The 17,890-nt window shown below is 51.2% G+C and overlaps 4 protein-coding genes across 4 annotated transcripts; all 4 read right to left on the reverse strand.

The window, feature by feature from the left end:
• Positions 1-286: 286 nt before the first annotated feature.
• Positions 287-3,349, reverse strand: PV10_05066 (uncharacterized protein). Its single transcript, XM_016369673.1, has 4 exons — positions 2,023-3,349; positions 1,615-1,963; positions 1,496-1,557; positions 287-1,445 (listed from the first exon to the last, which is right to left on the reverse strand). The coding sequence occupies exons 1-4, from the start codon at positions 2,491-2,493 to the stop codon at positions 492-494; spliced, it is 1,836 nt and encodes a 611-aa protein (XP_016225461.1). The 5' UTR covers positions 2,494-3,349; the 3' UTR covers positions 287-491.
• Positions 3,350-5,550: 2,201 nt separating this feature from the next.
• PV10_05067 (uncharacterized protein) lies at positions 5,551-8,855 on the reverse strand. The gene has a single exon (XM_016369674.1). It carries the CDS (start codon positions 8,566-8,568, stop codon positions 5,707-5,709), a length of 2,862 nt encoding a protein of 953 aa, XP_016225462.1. The 5' UTR covers positions 8,569-8,855; the 3' UTR covers positions 5,551-5,706.
• A 163-nt stretch (positions 8,856-9,018) lies between these two features.
• Positions 9,019-10,376, reverse strand: PV10_05068 (V-type ATPase, C subunit). The gene is made up of 4 exons (XM_016369675.1): positions 10,213-10,376; positions 10,118-10,152; positions 9,964-10,055; positions 9,019-9,890 (listed from the first exon to the last, which is right to left on the reverse strand). The coding sequence occupies exons 1-4, from the start codon at positions 10,268-10,270 to the stop codon at positions 9,479-9,481; spliced, it is 597 nt and encodes a 198-aa protein (XP_016225463.1). The 5' UTR covers positions 10,271-10,376; the 3' UTR covers positions 9,019-9,478.
• A 241-nt stretch (positions 10,377-10,617) lies between these two features.
• On the reverse strand, positions 10,618-14,934 carry PV10_05069 (uncharacterized protein). The gene has a single exon (XM_016369676.1). It carries the CDS (start codon positions 13,774-13,776, stop codon positions 10,735-10,737), a length of 3,042 nt encoding a protein of 1,013 aa, XP_016225464.1. The 5' UTR covers positions 13,777-14,934; the 3' UTR covers positions 10,618-10,734.
• Positions 14,935-17,890: the final 2,956 nt, after the last annotated feature.

A 17,890-nucleotide genomic window follows, 5' to 3' on the forward strand; every position in this document is an offset into this window, starting at 1 on the left:
AGGGCGGAGAGGGTATGCTCACGTGATTTCAGCCTCGCTTGTAACTTGTTAGTGAGAGTACCAACGTCCCTTATAGAAGTACGTAAAGGCGACGACGATTATGGAAAGATGATGCGTGTCAGGCCAAGGTGGAGATCAAGGCTATGCTTATATATACTTCATCAAGAGCCATGTGTAACTTGCAGCAAAGTTCATGGATGGTTGCTGACATCATGCACTGAGTGAACCGGCTGTACCTTTAGGCAGAACATGACCTATCTTTGCAGTTTCTTTTCACAGAAGTAAAGGCAAAATTATAAATGGCATACTAGTAAACATATACATGGTATATTGAACGACTAAAGCGACTCATGTGCTTTATCATTTCGCTTGCAAGAGCGAGCAGCTACAGACAACGACCAGGTCGGCGAGGTCGACGGGTGGACAAAAAGAGGCAAGGGTGATCGATCTTGTTGATCTTGAGATCAACAGAACCAAAATAGCCTCTTTCTTTATGCAACGGGTTTGCCGTGGATTTCTGGCTCAGTTCTTGCTGTCGTCCAGGCTTCCTCATCGTCTTTCAACGCCCGTGGGTTGGCCTGAGTGAAGTCAGAACCCTCGTCCTTTGGATGTGGCTCATCAAGCGAGCTTGAAGATTGAGGCTTGGCTCCTGCAGCAGCAAGGTCTTCTTCTTCGAGCTCTTCAACCTCTTCAGGCAGGGTAAGGTTCAAGATGACACCAATCAATGCAGAGACGGCAAAGCCAGTCTCCAAAACCAAGGTGATGGCGCTATAGAAGCCGCGGAGGCCGCTATTGTCTCCGGAATAGGTGAAGACATTGCTGAACCAGCCAGGCACCACGGTGGCGCCAACACCGAGCGCCATAGATGCGGTGACGATGAAACGTGTTCGTCGGTTGAACGGCACGCGACACAAAATTGCGAAACCTGCTGCCATGACTGCTGCGAAGAGGAAGGTAGTCATACCTCCCAGAACAGGAGGTGGAATAGCCACCAGGGCAGCGGAGAACTTGGCAAAGATGCCTGCCAGGATCAAGAAGAAGCAGCAGCAGTAGCCAGCCTTGCGGTTGGCACACCGCGTGAGAGCAATGACGCCGTTATTTTGCGAGAATGTCGCCATCGGAGTGATGGTAGCCAAGGGGGCGATGATGCCGTTGAGACCATCAGCCAGGATGCCACCTTGGACTCGACTCTCGAACAAGCGTCCGGTAACTTCCAGCCTGGACACATCCGATGTCGCGGTGATATCGCCAATAGCCTCGCAGGCACAAATGACAAACACCATCAGCAGAGGAAGGACGAGTGGCCCGTAGATGGACAGCTTGAACGTCTTGACCCAGATGAACGATGCTGCAGGAGCATTGGTGATACCCGTATCATCAAAGTATCCAGTCGCGCTGGCAACAATACAGCCGACCAAGAGGCCGAGGATAACACTGGTTGATTGCTGCATGGAGAGTTAGCACCTTGATAACACAGACAAGAATGGCTACGCACCATGATGGGAGACCCGAATCTCTCGCAGAAAATAATGGTCACGAAGACAAGGAATCCAAGACCTGCATCATTGGTCAGTCAAGCTCTTTATCAGAAGCTTCCGAATCAGGTTGACTTACCGACAAAGTTGGCGCTGCCCCACACAGCTGCTCTTGGAGCATTGATATTGGGGCACAATTGGAAGAAGCCTGTCTCGGGTTGATTGTAGCAAGCGTTGCTTCCACCACCCCAGTTACGGAAGCCTGATCGGATGAGATAGACACCAATCAAGATGACAACGGGGCCAGTGACAATTGGAGGGAAGATTCGTCGAATGACACGAGGCGGCAAGAAGGAGATCATCACCTCGATCAGGGCACACAGAGCACAAGTGCCAAGAAGGGCACCATATCCATCAGGGCAGGCGAGACGATTTCCCTCGTCATCTGTTGGGCAGAATCCTGTGGCATACATCTGATTGAAAGCACCCTGCAGGAAAAGATGAGCAATTCGCAATTTTGGGAAGCAGTTGGGCCGGAAGGACTAACCGTTGCAACGGGAATAAAAGCAAACGAAGTTCCCACGACAGAGATCATGCCAGTACCAACAAAGTAAGGGGTCTTCCAGATGTGGAAGCGGGTGATCTGAATGGAAGACATAATGCCCGAAACAATCAAGGCGGTGGAAACGAGATATTGCTGGGATTCCAGGTCCAGATTGACACCAGAGGCGCTAGACATCATGAGCGGGGGAGTGACAACACCAGCCAACATGGCAAGGGCATGTTGAAAGCCGAGCAAAAGGGCCAACACTGTAGGTAAGGCATCGTGGAGACCGAAGAAGGGACTTGGTTTTCGTGCCCTTTTCATAAATGGGATGTTAGGTCGGAAGAGGAAGGCATAATCATATGTTCCAATTAGACCATCTCTGGTCGTGAGTGCCTTGCGAGCCCGTTGCAAGCGTTGACCGAATCCCTGTCGAGGGCGGATGCCCAGGGCATCTCTGTCGACTTCGAACATGGTGAAGTCGTTTGGCGAAAAAGGACCTAGTAGTATATAGATGCAAGCGGCGAGATGATTGTCGCACGAGGGCTGGAAGTACGAGGTCTGCCACTTAGTACAACCCAGTCGTCTATGGACGGGCGAACGAAGAATTTTATAATGGCTGGCGAGTTCGAGCCATTAGATCGTGATAGACAGTCGCCTGACAGTATCGTCGGCGGCCGAGTCAAGACAGTGTGATAATTCGTCGGCGAACGCCCTTATCTCCAAAGGTCTGGGCAATGACAGGAGATCGAGGCAATGAGAAGCGAGTTGATCGACTCCGGCACAAGCAACGGGCACAGGGTCGAAGCCAAGAGGATCGGACAGCGGCGAATTGCAACAGCGGAGAGACAAAATGCCATGGCGGGAAGTAGAGATTTGTAGGAGAGCCAAGGCTGAGCGGTGGTTTACCAAGGCTGGGCTTCGCGCCCTCCCAAGACTCTTGTGCCCCATCGTTATCTCCAAGACCCAAAGAATCACTCAGTCCCATTAGTCAACCTGCGGCTCTGGATGGACCATGGGCTTGGTCTGGAGAACTTGCGTCGGACCCGCGTCGAGATTGTCGAGATGGAGAGGAGGGGAGAGGAGTGAGATCAGACGACGTCGAACATTTTAGATGGGATCAGAGATCGATATCACCGGTGGTTCGGTTTGTCGTCAGAGCCGCTGATCCCCAGATCAGTTGTTGGTTGCATGATTGGCTGGAGATTAAGAAGGCTTGTGTCTGCACAGGGTTTTTTTCATCAGACCATATTGACACTTGCATTATCTGGTGGAGCCCAGAAAAGAGTATCACGACGGTCCGGAGCCACGAATACTTGGGATGCTGGTGTGACGGAGGAGTCGATGGCCCGTGGTGGAAGAGACCGAAACTTGGGCGGAATTTGCAATGGCGCGGTTCCCGAAATGGCTTAGCGTCTTGGCACGTGCAGCGCATCCTCTCTTGGCGATCCTTGATCCTCAGGGTTTGGTTTATCCTTGCCCGCCATGCCCGACTCCCCCATTTTATGCCAGTCAGGTCGCTACGCATGCATACTGGAGCTTGAAAAAGAAAACTTCGCTTATGTGCTACAGGGGAATTCCCCCACGAGCCTTGAGGCCCGGACACTCGACCCATGGTCAGTTTAGTAGCACGGCAGAGAGTAGACTTGCGACATTTGTCACGTGGTTACTTGTGGCACGTGATGGTGGACCTCTCCTTATACATCATACGATATAAATTGACTGCAAACTCCGCCTTAGACTGGTGACGTGCGAGCCGAGAATCTAGCTTGGACTCATGAATATGGCAGTGTGAACAAGCGATGCCTGACGACTTTGGCAGATGTAAGAGACCAGATGTCGGCAATGATCACCATTTGATACTATCCTTCGTCGATCATATGAATTGAATAGGAGGGCACAAAGTGATTCACGCTACATGATTGTTTCCCGTGTTCGGAAGCAAAAGACTGACGTCAGATATCAGATCCAGCATCACCAGGAACCGAAATTGGTCTTCTTTCTACGACGTGCCCGGGTGGAACTACCGCCCAATGTGAATGGATCCGAGGGCTCTTCCTTTAGAGTCTCGAGCTCGGTAGGATGGTTGGTGTGGTTCTCTGCTGGAGCAGCTGGAACTTCATGCTCAAGCAGGCGTTGACGCAACTTCCTTGCCAAATCCAGACCGAACTCCCCTCCGCGAGCAAGCAGCCCCTCGAAGCTGCCATGCAACAACGAGGTGAAATTCAACGCGACAAACTGAGACACCAGCTTCCTCATTGGCTCTTGTCCGTCTTCGTCGCCAGAAATGGTCTCATAGACAAATTGAACCAGTTCGGTAAGCTCCTCTTCGGCGTGCTTGACCGAGCAGTCGAGTTTTCTCAGCGTGGCCAGCATCCGCTGAAGAGCCAGTTCCTGCAATTGCGCGAGACCATAGTTCTTGCCAAACTGGTACACTTTGGCGTGCGCAAGCAGTACTTCCCTATATGAGAAGGAGTGGTGTGGAAAGTCTCGCTCCTGAAAGTCCCCTATCGCTGTTTTGTTCGTTGTCTTGAATGGACCAATCTTGACGCACTCGCCCAATGGAGTCAGTGGTCGGTGGATTCTCTCTTCTGGTTCCACCGGACGTGTGCTCCATTCCACTTCTACTGGTGCTTCCTCAAGCGGGCCCTCATCCGAAGGCTGCACTTCAGCAATTTCATACGCAGCAGGCTCCTCTGCGGGATAGTCTTCCGCAGGGGGCGCCTCTTCAGGAATATCAAGCTGCGAATAGTGTGACTCAACTTTTTCAGAGGCAGGAGGCTCGTCATTCGGCTCGGGCCAAGATACCATCTCGTCAGGATGTTCATCTCTCTCTTGTACAAGTTGACCGCCATTTCTCGAGTCAAGAGCATGACCTGTCTCGAGGATCGACTCGGGTTGAGGTTCAACATCTCGGCGCACAGGATCAGGACTGGGATAATCGCAAATATAGAGCCAGGTCAGGACTCGACGAACAGTCTCGACTTCATACTCTTTCCAGTCGATTGCTGCTCTCGCCAGAGACTGCCCTTTCAGCCAGTAGGGCAAGATCTGGTCACGGAAGGAGGGTGAGCCAGAGTCGTCAAACACAGCTTCATGAATATCGAGTACATGGTTTTGAGGGCCGGCCGTGACTTGCACGACCCGACTGCCTAGAGTTCTGTGGCGGACATGTCAGTACTTTCCGTTCATCTCGACTTCGCTTTTTCCGGGATTAATGAATGCAGTCCTACTTTGGAAGTCTTTGAACAACGTCCATTATCTTGGCTCTGAGGCTGAGTCTGACTGAGTCTAGGTCTAAGTCTGGTCTTGGTCTCATATGAGTGAATTTAGATCATCACAAGCAGTTTAATTCCAGTAAAATATCTATTTCGTGCCTTGTTCGCTGGCATGCAGGTCTGCGTTGGCCGATGTGGCGTTGCGGCGTTGGGCCTGTGGCTGTCTATAAAGTGTCGACGAACAAGATCAACAGAAGATGCATTGTACCAGGATTGTATCAAAACTGTAGTAAAAGCGCTATAGTTGATGGTCTGAACCATTTCATGTCGTCTAGACTGGGCCATTTACATCATGGCAAAAAGCTAACTATGTATGTGTACTCATCGCTTGAACGCAAACAATACAAATAAAGAACACTTCTATCTCACAACCGTTTCCCAAACTCCAGACCCATACACAGTTACCTGTTCATGTAATACTTGCTCTCTTGAACTCCCTCCTCTTCTTAGCCCGCAATACTTCAACGGTGTTGGCCTTTCCCGGCGTCCTCCCAATCTCCACCACCAGAAACCTGACAAAGTCCTTCAACACCCAGTAACTACTGTGTGCGCCCAGCATGTTGAGATATTGAATCTCCAGCGGCCCGCCCGTGTTGAGAAACCAGTCGATCTGTCCGTTTTCGTTCAACAAATACATTCTCTTTTCTGCAATCTCTTCACGTGTAAAGTCATGTGTCTCCATTTCCACAGTAGATGGCATTTGCGTTAGGTTAGGACGACTCGAGTTCGACCCCGTCGCGGCATAGGGGTCGGATTTCGAGCTGGTTGCCCAACGTAATGTATTGCCCACTCGCGTCATGAAGCCCATCTCGACACTGGGTATAGTGGCAGGTTGGAGAGTGGCGGCATAGAGTTGATCTACTGCTGCATTCTGTAGATATGATATTGGATCGTTCCGATGGCATATGTTGTATATGTTGTCGACCGCCAGACACCCGTACTGAGCCTCTGAAGCAATCCCAGGCTGTCGATCTTCAGTTTCCATCCCAGGTTTGCGCCGTCCTCGACGAGGGACGAGGCTAGCATTGTGCAAAAGAAGGAAGAATCCAGAAGGGCTCCCACAGCTGAAAAGGTTGGTCGTGTCGAACTCGAACATCTTCTCACTCGGCTTGTGAGCATCAAAAGTAAGTTCCTTACCAAGTCGAGTTGGTTGTCGACTAAGGATCTCCATCGCCATCACCGATCCGAGAGAATGCGCAATCAGATGCACTCGCCCCTTGGTCTCAAAGCCTGGGTTGTTTCGACACCAGAGTCTGTACACCCGGTTGGCCTCGCGAATCACGGCGGAGATCATTTTCTCTTTGTGGTGCGATAAGTAATATGGAATATCGAGCATCACGTCGCTGATCAAGGATCGAACACCCTGCAGTGTGTCTGGCGTGATGTCCTTCAGAGAGTATTTGTTGTCCGTCGAATTCTCTGATACTTTGGTCTCATCGTCAAAGGAGACAGTCAGACGCCAGTTGACAGGAAGCACCATGACTCCTGATTGATCCTTCAGGTTGCCCTTGACTGTCTCGTTCGACAATTCTACATTGAACTCACGACGTAGTCCATTGATGGCGTGTGTAAAGTGAAAACTGTCCACTCTCTCTGAAAGCTTCTGTCCAATCCCATGGATAACCAGGACCAGATCGGACACTTGTGGGGTCTTTGATTCCCGTTCGCACGCGCCACAGGAAGCTCGCCTGTTTTTCGTAGTGGCATCACCCGACTGTGACATATATGCACCTACCTTGGCATGTGCTGCCGTTTCATTCAACTTTGGATTCGGGTGCAACTTCAGCCACGCCTGACGGTCAAAGCCGCGCACTACAGCAATCCCAATCTGTCGACCTTTGCGAATGGAGTTGAGAGGACGGCGGTTTTGTTTTGAGGAAGGCAACAAGCTGGGTCGGAGGATTTGAGCATTGTGTGCATCGACGTAGACAACGCTGTAGCTCGCGAAAAGCCGTTTGGCTGGGACTTTCCTGACGTCTTCTGCCATGTTCTCGGTGTTTTTTGGTCCCTGCGAGGACGAGGAATCATCAAAAGCTCGAGAAACATCACCTGTCTCGGGCTTCAAATCTATAGCGGTTGTAGGTCTGCTGACTTTGATGTCTGCTGGCCATAACTTGTGAACCACTTTCATCTCCGCATCAGCACCGTTGTCGATACAAGCTTGTAATTCTTCTTGGTAGTGATCGGCATATGGCATCATATACTCGTACCCGATCTCTAGGCGGTTGGCCACGTCTACTGGTATAGGTGACATGGTATCTTTGTAAAACCACGTGGCCCGCATCACAGTGGACGTATCGTTGATAGGCGACCAGTATATAGGCTTCATCACCAGATCCGGAATCTCGACCAAATGAAGTCTAGATATCCCCACAGGCACAAAGCTCTTCTTCGATGGATTGGAGCCCTGCTTTCGAGACCGGCGACCCTTGCTACGGGAGCGGTGAGGTTCTTTTAGAGGTCTGTGGTAGGTAGCATTGTCGTCAGACTCGCTCGAAGAGAATGTGACATCGTCCATTCGGTTGGCAAAAGTGGAATGTATGTTTCGCCCGCTGGGTGCTCGAGCAAAAGGTCGACCACTGATATCTGAATCGACCCCCGAGAGCTTCTGCGGCACAGCTTGCGGCACAGAGTCCAACTTTGAAGACTGAGAAGATGACTTGCGCCGTAATTTCCGCTCCCTGGACATGCGGCGCAAGGACGAGAAACGTCTGGCGCTTTTGGGCACCCGGTCCATGTTTTGTTCGTTTTGTCGTAGTTCTTGCTCATCAACTGGTCCCGATGCCTCTGCATGGTTTTGATCTGTTCCATCCAACATGACATGTGCATCTCTTTCTGGGCGCCCTTGCTGCGTTGTAGATGTGCTGGGCACGCCGGATTGAGGACTGGATCTTGGAGGGGAGAGGGAAGCCGGTGTCCGAAGACCAGACGAGCTACTAGCATCTCTGAAGGTTGGGAACGAGTAGACACCCCGTAAGTTGTGCGCTTTTGAATCCCCCTTCTTGCCCCGCATGCCCTTGTGATATACTTGCCATGCTTCTTCCAAGGCTGCATTGTCTCTGAGTGAGAAGGGCTGCGGGGGCAGGTCGGAGGCCTTCCCTGCGGAGATGGGTGGTAGAGGAGAAAGAGGGTCGTCAATTGGGAGTGAGGATGTATAGAAGAATTGTGCCTTTACTTTGGTTGGCGAAGCATTGTCGGCTTCCGTCGAGTCCGAGTCAACATGCAAGGCACAAGTCGGGCCATAGGTATGTTGAGGTGCAACCTCAGGCATTCTTGTTGCACACGATCCGTTGGTGCTGTCCAGGCAAGGCGATGACTAGTGGACCAAAACAAGGCCAACTCCCGTTGATATCGACAAGTGGACGCAATGACTTGGGGAAAGAAATTAGTGAGGCATTGAAGGAAATCTATCTGATGTGCATTTGTGTCTTGCACAACTCGACACAGAAAATTCAAGGAAAAGGTGTTAGAGCAAACCGTAAGGCAAAGTCGAAGATGGAAGCCATCATCCAATTACTGCTGCCTAAGTGGGATGTCGGGACATGTGTTCAGTTGAGGACATGTAGTGGTTGGATGAATTGCAGTTTAATGTATGGTTGGTGCAGGTGTCAGTGACGTATGTCATTGTTTTGGACTTCTACTTGTTATCCGATACTTTTAGGCAGCTAACTCGGCTAGTCAAGCACTTGCCTCAGATAACACGCATGAATGTTGCCACTATCCTGAACTAGCTGATTTAAGTCAATTTCACAACTCATTGCCTATCTTGATCCCCAATGAGATCTCTAAGAATTGCTGATCAGCTCACTATGTGCTGCCCAGTACCTTATCTCGACGGCATCTCACTCAGTATTTATTCCACCACGGTGATTGACCAGCTCATTCCATTCGCCATGCCTCAGTTCCGTCTAAGTAGGCTCTCCAGTAAAAGAGTATAAATATACATAGACGTCTATAATCAACAAGTCGTCATTTCCTCTGATATGCCTTGCCAGCATCCTTCTCCCAATTTCGACGCCATTTCAGAGGCAGCCCCAATACCTGACCTCCATAGTTTGGACCTATTGCCCAATACTTTTCACGGCAGCGTAGGTCCAGTCACAGGTCTGTTCTTCACAGACTGATTTATAAATCGATTGACAAAAGCCTGTCCATGGGTGTTGAAAACCCATCAACCCCGCTTATTGAAACTCCTCGGCTTTGGCGGTGACTAGCAATCCAATGATGAGACCAAACAGACCCAAGACACTGGAGAAGATTTCGATCACCAGCACCTTGACGAACATGCTCGCGTCTGCCGCATCTGCAAGGGCAGCACTGCTTCCGTTGATGCCGACACTGACACCACAGATCAAGTTGCACATGCCAACCGTGAGGCCCCCCCAAAACAAAGCATAGCCTGTGTAGTAGTTGGCTCCCGAGTATAGCTTCTCTTCAGGGACCATGGCGAGTTTTGAGGCAAAGACAATCGACATTATAACTCCGTAGATGGCGACGACTTCGCAGAAGATGATGGAGATCAAGTTCTTGGTTCGAATCCGAGGCGCTTTGACACCTCCGCCGAGAATCGAGGTTCCGGTGATGAAGATACCCCTACGACAGATTCCGTCATGTCAGTGCTGCTGCTTCTAATGGGTATAACTCAGCTCCATAAATGCAAACTCACCATGCAGCCCCAACCACCGACAGACCTATACACAAGCCAATTCCAATATCTGCCCAAGCGTACGGGGAGACTGATTCGAGAAATTGTCCCACCTAGTTGCGAAATTAGCCCCTACCAAAGACCCTCATTCGAGATGAGATCGAGTGTGACGTACATTGAATTTCTCGCCTTCGCCATTGAAGAGCATGTCTAGAGGGCCATCGTAAGCAAGGTTCGACGAACTCGGGGTTGAACATGGGATGGACTTACAGAGACCAACAACACCCAGGGCGGCGGTCGCACCGCCTGCGGGGTAGATGAGGCTCATGACGAGAACTCGCACAGAGCAAACCGTGGAATCACAGGTCTTTGAGGAACTCTAAACAGGAGTGGCGACGAGGGACGTTGATAATGGTCGACGACAATGAGCTGCCCGTATCAAGTCGGAGATGGATATGGTCAAAGCAGGCCGCAGCTCAAGCCCATCCCCACCTCCCGAGGAAGGTATGCCGAGCCGGAAGATTGATTTGCCATTCCCGAGCTTCTGATATCCCTTCCCCACCGTTCCCCTTTTTATTCGTCTTCATGGTTATCTACAAGGAACAGTCAAAGACTTAGAGGTCGATCGGTCCCATTGCGAAGATCCTAGTTTTTGGAATAATTATATTCAAATATGGGTATCGTTCCAGTCAAAGTCCGATTTTCACTTTTGTAATCTCGGTCAATCTGATTCCGCATGTCCCCAACCTGAGACATTAAACCTATCATCAATCGTAGCTCATTGCTTCATCATCATTCGATTGCCTGCCAGCGTTTAATGTTGTCTTCAATCTCCGTGCTTCTGTCTATTCCCAGTTTCATTTCCTCCTCCAGCCGCCGATGCATCTCTTGACACCGATGCTCCATCTCGAATCTCTGGATCGCCGCAGCCTTCAAGGTTTCAAAGTCGTTGCGGTTAACGGTGTTCAAGAAGATTGCCCGCATTCGTGGGCTGTAGAGTTGACAGCTGATTCCTCGAATCATTTGGTTCCGACGACGTGCGGGCACTGGCGTCAGAGATTTGCTGACTTCCCGCGCTATCGGTCGATTCACTAGTGGCCACACGAAGTCCATGTAGCAATCTTCGCAAATGGTCAGCTCTGGGAGATCGTGAATATGGTGCCACATGAGCGTGTCTAGCATCGTATCGCGTCTACACTCTCGGTAGCGACAGTATCCCCGGACGTGGTCCACGAATCCTTCCACGTCTTTATCTTGGAGATAGCCTTTCTGCTGACGGATAGCCAACCTGTCCAAGTCTGTAATAATGTCTAGGAAATGTCGACTGCTGGTATTCAGGGTACACACTTTCTCTTTGGAGAGCGTGTTGGTAGGCCGGTCAAACAGCTTGCATTCCAATAATTGGGGAAAGATCATGTCAAGATTCCTCACACACGAGGAGCAGACATCGAATCCCTCCACAGGTCGCTTGGACCTCGGATCGGTCAAGTGGTACCATCTTCTGATGTCAGTTCGGGATCCCATGCACTTCATAGTGGATGGAGGTGGCTCGGCACAGAGTCTTCGGAGCAACTTGAAGTCTTGCCTCGGTTGTCTCGTCGTCTGCACCCATCCAATTCGGAACCATATTTGACCCATGCTACAACCCACGGCTCCAGGATCCTGTGAGAATCGTGGAACCAAGTAACTCCGAAATGGAGAAGCCCCCAAAAGCTTGGTGCAGGCTGGACAGAATTGCACATTGCCTAATTCGCGAATGGTGTACCAGTCGTGATAGCCTGCAACAGGTTTGGGTCGAGAGCAGGGTGGCAGTCGAGCGACAGCCTTTCCCATATCTTCATGGTAGAAAAATGCCGGTGTTGTGGGCTGTGGCGGCTGAGGGTAGACATACATTGTCGGCTGATTCGTCGCCAGATTGCTAGACTGTGCTCGGAATGGTGCAGGCGGCCTATGCTGGTCAGGAGAGTAGGAATATGATGCTGCCCTTGACGCAGAACGTGGGACATCAATTTGGACGGGTGATTGCACAACATTGCTGGGCAGCCCACGTTCATCGTGACTCATATGGGTCGTGCTGCGCGAGATTATATTGTCATCTCGAGAAGCATATGAATTGTGACGCGTCACGGGTGCCGAGGCTGGAGGCGATGGCAATGCTCCGTCCACCAGTATTGGGGAACTCTTCCTTGATCGATTGTTGCTGGACGAGCTGGGAGACTCGAGCGAGTTGTTGGTGTTTGAGCGTGACAGGCTGGGGATAATCTTTGACGCTATCGATGCACCCAGAGTGGCCACTCCAAGCAGGGTTGCATTGGTCTTGAAATCCTTGTAGCGTGCGTCTTCAGCCGAGTTAGGCCTCGAGGTATGTGCAGGTGCTTTCGAAGAAGACGGAGGTTCAAAGTAGTCTCGAGCTGAGCTTTCGCCTCGTGGAGTGTGAGGGGGACTTTGTGGGGCCGAGCTCAATGGTGAGGCTGGACGAGATTGGATGTTGCTGGTTCGCTTTTTGTCGTTAGCCGCCATTGCTTTCACAAAAACGTCTTCGAAATCTTTGGCATCCTTTGACGACCTGTGGGACGACCCCTGGCTGCGGATACTTTCTCCCCGTAGGGCTGGCTCTGACAAGTCGTAGTCTTTGCTGAGCCTTTTTCTCTCCACCTTGTCTTGAGGGGCTTGCTCGTGGCCGTACAAGGACCGTAGTTCGGAGTCTCTGTCCCGGTAGAGACGGGAGCCACGGCGGGAGCGCGCCCGATGAGCAGATCTCTTCTCATCACCTGTGCCGTATTGTCGGCCCTGGCTTTCTTCGGCAGAAGATGTATAAGGTGAGTCTAAGACACCACGTTTATTAGACTTGGTGGCTGGCGGCCCAGCTACGAAGCCTGTATCTAGGGTGGATGACCTCGCAGAGTCATTTGGTGGCTTGGGGGTTTGGGGCGGAGTGATGCCCTCTGGGTCTGTATAAATGTAGTGGCCGACACCCCCCTCTGCTGGACCACGACTCCGATAGCGGCGGTCATCACGAGCTGCTTTTGAATCTGGACTTCGGCGTCGAATGGACCTTGATCGCTGTGAGGTAGAACTCTGGGGTTCTGTACGGTGGGCCTGAGAGGGACTGTAACGAGGAGCTCGGCTGCGGCTCCTCTCATGGTGTCTCTTTGACCTTGGCTTGTGGTCAGAATCACTGCTATCATGCAATTGGCCCTTGGACCGGGGATGGACCGAAACAGGCCGCTTCACATGATGAGCATCCATAGGAGATAACAAGTTATCTCGAGTGCTCGTCCGCGATGATATGTATGTATGAGCATAGGGCGATGGAGCACGAAGGTCATGTTGACGTCGTTCACCTGGTTCTGTCCCAACATCGGTGTGAATACGGGAGACATGTGGCCTGCCCCTGGGGGAATCTTGGTCCTTGAGTTGGGTGGTAGACTTTGAGCGGTGAATTATCGGCGGTGATAAAGTCTGCCTGTCCTTTGTCTTGTTGGAAGAGTCTGTCTGGCGAGCATTGTCCCCTTTGGGCTCGCTGCTGTTGGAAGGGATGAAGACAAATCTCCTCTCGGTGTTGGCGCTGGAGGGGGATTTTGGTTCTTGTTGCTCATCAATTGAGGAGTTATCTGGGGTCAGCTCGCATGGTTTCTGTGCAGCAGGGGGCTGTGATTGAAGAGAAGGTTCAGGACCAACATTGTCGAGGATTATGGGATATTGGTCGACGGGACCCCGGCTATGTGCACCTTGATTGTCGGTCTTGAGCGACTCGAGAGGGACACGGGCGATACATTCTTTGGCAAGAGAGACATCTTCGTCCTCTACCAGAGGGGACGGCGGCCACTGCATGGTTTTCTCAAGTCCTTCGCGCCACAAGCAGTGTGGGTGAACATGTACTCATGGCCAGGAAGTGACGGGCCGAGCCTTAGGCCTCTCGGACGGAGCGGGGGTCCGGAAGGAGGACGAGAGTCTCTGTAGACAGGTTGCGTATGCGAGAGCAATGGTCCTAGGTTGCCCAAGGGAAGTTTGTAGTCTTGAAGAGTCAAGGGAGCACTCTTCGTTCCTGTCGGAGGTAGTCTAGGTTTTGCAGCGAGTCTGACTCAAGCCTTAGGTGGGTTGGTTGAAAAGGGTCGTAGGATGTTTGGGTAGCGGAGGAGAAGTATGAGGCCGGATCGAGGTAATCAGATCGGCGTTGGGAGTAGAGCCGGACAAGCCACGTCGAACAGTGGGCTCGCACGTCGAGGGTACTCGAACCAACGAAGAGGCAACGCAAGCGACAGACGCACGTCTTCTTGGCCCACGCTGTGAAGTGGAGCAAGGTATAGGAAGGCGGTAGAAGAGGAGATTCAGTGCCGGAGAGGGGCGTGAGAGGGACAGGTGAGCGGCAAACAGAGGATCAAGTGGTACGGCTGATGATATTGGACCGGACCAGGTTCATGTCAGAAGACAGAATAGGGCTGTCACGGCAGTGATGGAAGAGAACTAGAGCTAGAGGATTAGAAAAGGGATGGACATGTTGAGGGTCTGGGGTGGTGAAGACGTAGATCAAAGACTACTACTGAGGATGAGTGTTTTCGCAGGGCAGCATGGGCAGGCACACAGAACAGTATGACAGGATGAAAACTGGGGACTAACACAGCCGAGGGGCATGGCGGTTGTGTTTTGCAGGAATTAGTTACAGATTGAAGTCTAGGGAGCGTGTTTGAGGCAAAGTGGAGAGAGGTGTGGAGGATGAGATGGACTCGAAGGATGTTTGATGGACGTAACGGGTTAGTGAGTGGCAGTACATAAATGGCGAATGCAGAGGATATGCATTCAACGAGGACATACCGACATGATGGCAACGAGGGTCTCACAAAAGGCGGTGGAGGTTGAGAGGAGGTGGAAGAGGATGAGACTAAGGAAGAGGAACGAATAGTAAGACAGATCCGACGACTGGAGAGAAATGGATTGTTGGATTGCTGGACGGGGTTGGATCGTCAGCCTGCAGCAGGAGCAAGGGACAAGGGACAAAAGGGACAAGAAGACTCAGGCAGAAAGATCATAGGCCGCAGTCAAGCCTCGTCGCTTTTGGTGAGAGAATTCTGTAAATCGTCAGTTAGTTAATTGGTCGTGATTGATGACAATGTGCATACGAATAGTAATTCATGCCTAGTACATACTCCGTATGCACGTAGAATTAATTGCACAGGGTAAATAATAAGAGTACTAATTTGATTGTTGCTGAGAGCAGGCGAACCCCGCAGCCAGTGCTGCACCAGGCACCTTAAGCACTTATTAAATAGGTACCTAGTCCCTAACTATACCTACCTATCTAGGTACAGTAGCATGAGTAGATACCCTCCCTCTTCTTGTCTCTTCCCTGGACCTCATCACACCATGCGTTTTCCCTTTCCATCATTTGGGCCATTTGGTCGACTAGGAAAATCGCCATCAGAACCTGTCCAAGCCCAACTACCCAATTGTTTCCTTGATAAGTTCAATATTGACAATGATGAATAATGTTGCCACGACTCACAGCCACGGTTGACACTCCCACGTCCCCCCATATTTCCGGTTCTGCAGCTCTAACCTCGCCGCATGCCCGCCTAACAAGCTTAGCGGGATGCCGAGTGAGTGACACTGGGTCGCCTAATCCAAGTGTAACCTTGCACGCCCCCTCGCGCCCCTTCCTCGGGCATAGTACACATAACTTGCCTATGAGTGGTACTGACACCACTAGAATTGGAGAGAAGTGCCCTAGAGAGAGTGCCTAAAGAGAGTGCCCCCTCAGCCCTAGAGAGAGTGCCTAAAGAGAGTGCCCCCTCAGCCCTAGAGAGAGTGTATAAGGGTGATTTCTAGAGCTATGTAGGCAACTTAGCGTTAGTCGCAGCTGCTACTCGCTACGTATATTTTACATATAATGATCTGTCACCTCGTACACCTCCAAGGCTGCAAAAGCCCAATGTCAAAGTACCTACTCTATCCATGTCTATTATACATACTTTGTATGTAGGTAGTCTTGGATTGTAGGTACCCGTTGTGGCGTTGCAAAAAGCTGGAGTGACTGGTGCATGCGCATCCCACTGTAGTGCCAAAGATGCCAGACGGCCTTTATTCTATCAGACTTGGGCCATTTCGGGCCCTCGCAGCCGTACATACCCTGTCACCCTGTCACGATGTCGTCCACTCGGCACAATACCTTTGGACTACCAGTCAAGTTCACTTCCGACTCCTCTCGATCCCACTTCATTTGTCACAAGTGGAAGAATCCAAGCCCAACCTGCACCAATATCATGCGGCTTGACCCAAAGGCCAAACGAACCCATGTCGTGTCCACTGAAACGTATCTGCGTGCTTGCTGCTTGTGAGACTGCGGTTCACTTTCAAGTCAAACCGATTGCCAATCCCTCTCATCATCTGTCAGTGTGCTTATGATTTAGACCCTTCTGCTCGCATGCCTGACATGACTTACGGACACTGCCACTACTTAGACTCATGCCACCAGCTAGTCTCGGTGGAGTTGGCCCAGTGGCAACAGATCAACTAATAATCATCCTAAGCCATGGCGAGACAAAAGGCCAGCATAAAGTACCATCTGTTGGTCTGCAAACCTTCGTGTTTGGTGCTCACTCGCCCGTTCTTCATCGGTTGGGAAGATTTCCATCGGTTCCATGCCCAGCCACTCACACCTGCAGAGTTCCTGGAATGATCGTCAGCAGCCAGCAGTGCCACACAGCCGGTCTGCTGGGGAGGCGTTTGAGAGTTTGTCAAATTGATCAGTCTATCTTTGCCCAACGCCCGCCTATGCTCGCTCGCGCCCGACTATGCAGGGAGCCAGCGATGGCCAAGTGATGTTTCTTTGCTTATGAACCAGTCATGCTTCGCAATTAACCGATGTCATCCGGTCCTTCCACCACTTACATCCGCTGTGTTCTCATCTAACAACTTCAGGACACTGTACAAGTCGCACAATCGAGCGTTGAAGAGCCAACGATGACAGCAACTCATATTGCTCAACCCAAGTTCATTCAAGCCATTCCAGTGTGCATGATTTGGGTCGTACGTGCGAGGCGAAGCTACGGCCACCCAATACAAACATTACGGCGCCAGTGGCCAGAGATGGAGTGCACTGCTAATGTCCTCATTCTTGTCGTCTAGCAGCTAAAGAACGAGAGACGCCGTTCCTAACTAGCTAGTGACTAACCTCCAGAAAATCCCTCCCTAAAACGCTTCAACCTGTTCAAAATGGGGCGCCGGATCGTCTCAGCCATTGTGCTTCTATACAAGGGCAGCCTTGTTTCAATCCTGGGCATGAACATCATCCTTCCCTTTCTGGCCGCTACAATCGATCCTTGATGGAAATGTCATGGTACCCCTCTTCTCACATGATGCCGTATCAGTCCAGGTTATGATGATCATACCAGCCATCCGACCACACCTCGCTTGTACGATCTTCCTTCCCACTCGTATTTGAAGCCGCCTCATTCGAAATGTAGCTAAACAGACGTATATCACTTCACGGTGTTCATGACTTGATGCCTGTAATCAGGCTCGCTCCGCGCGGCATCAAATCGAGGACCATGCACCCGATGCCCAGAGCACTCGCAGTGTGTCTGCCTCGCGGAGCTCGGATCGATTTCTAAGCGCACCCGCACCCAAGTAAGTGGTGTGTCACGCAAATGAGGCTCAAGGCGCAAGTATTCCCTGCAGAACGGCGAGCCCAATTCTGTTCTCGGATTGAATGGAGTGCGATTATTCCGGAACAAGGCATGTTCATGCTTGATAGAGAGGCAGAAGACAACAGCACCAAGCGATGCATTTGGTCGCGGGGACGCTGTTGAGACTGCGTCGAAAGGATGGGATCGACTTGGGGACCAGTCTAATCGTCTAGAATGGAATTACAGCGACCTAGGACTCATGAGTCACTGGGAAGATGCACCGGCCATGAGAGGTTTCGGGACCGGTTTCGTAGACTCACGCC

This window comes from Exophiala mesophila (genome assembly GCF_000836275.1).
Source record: "Exophiala mesophila strain CBS 40295 unplaced genomic scaffold supercont1.3, whole genome shotgun sequence".
NCBI classification, from domain to species: domain Eukaryota; kingdom Fungi; phylum Ascomycota; class Eurotiomycetes; order Chaetothyriales; family Herpotrichiellaceae; genus Exophiala; species Exophiala mesophila.

Coding starts and splice junctions, on each gene's coding strand:
- PV10_05066 (XM_016369673.1), bottom strand. CDS start 2,493: ATGTTCGAAGTCGACAGAGATGCCCTGGGCATCCGCCCTCGACAGGGA. Junction 1,964..2,022: donor CTTTTATTCCCGTTGCAACG/GTTAGTCCTTCC, acceptor CTTTTCCTGCAG/GGTGCTTTCAATCAGATGTA. Junction 1,446..1,495: donor GATTCGGGTCTCCCATCATG/GTGCGTAGCCAT, acceptor CTCTCCATGCAG/CAATCAACCAGTGTTATCCT.
- PV10_05067 (XM_016369674.1), bottom strand. CDS start 8,568: ATGCCTGAGGTTGCACCTCAACATACCTATGGCCCGACTTGTGCCTTG.
- PV10_05069 (XM_016369676.1), bottom strand. CDS start 13,776: ATGCAGTGGCCGCCGTCCCCTCTGGTAGAGGACGAAGATGTCTCTCTT.
- PV10_05068 (XM_016369675.1), bottom strand. CDS start 10,270: ATGAGCCTCATCTACCCCGCAGGCGGTGCGACCGCCGCCCTGGGTGTT. Junction 10,056..10,117: donor GCGAAGGCGAGAAATTCAAT/GTACGTCACACT, acceptor TTTCGCAACTAG/GTGGGACAATTTCTCGAATC. Junction 9,891..9,963: donor TCGGTGGTTGGGGCTGCATG/GTGAGTTTGCAT, acceptor AATCTGTCGTAG/GGGTATCTTCATCACCGGAA.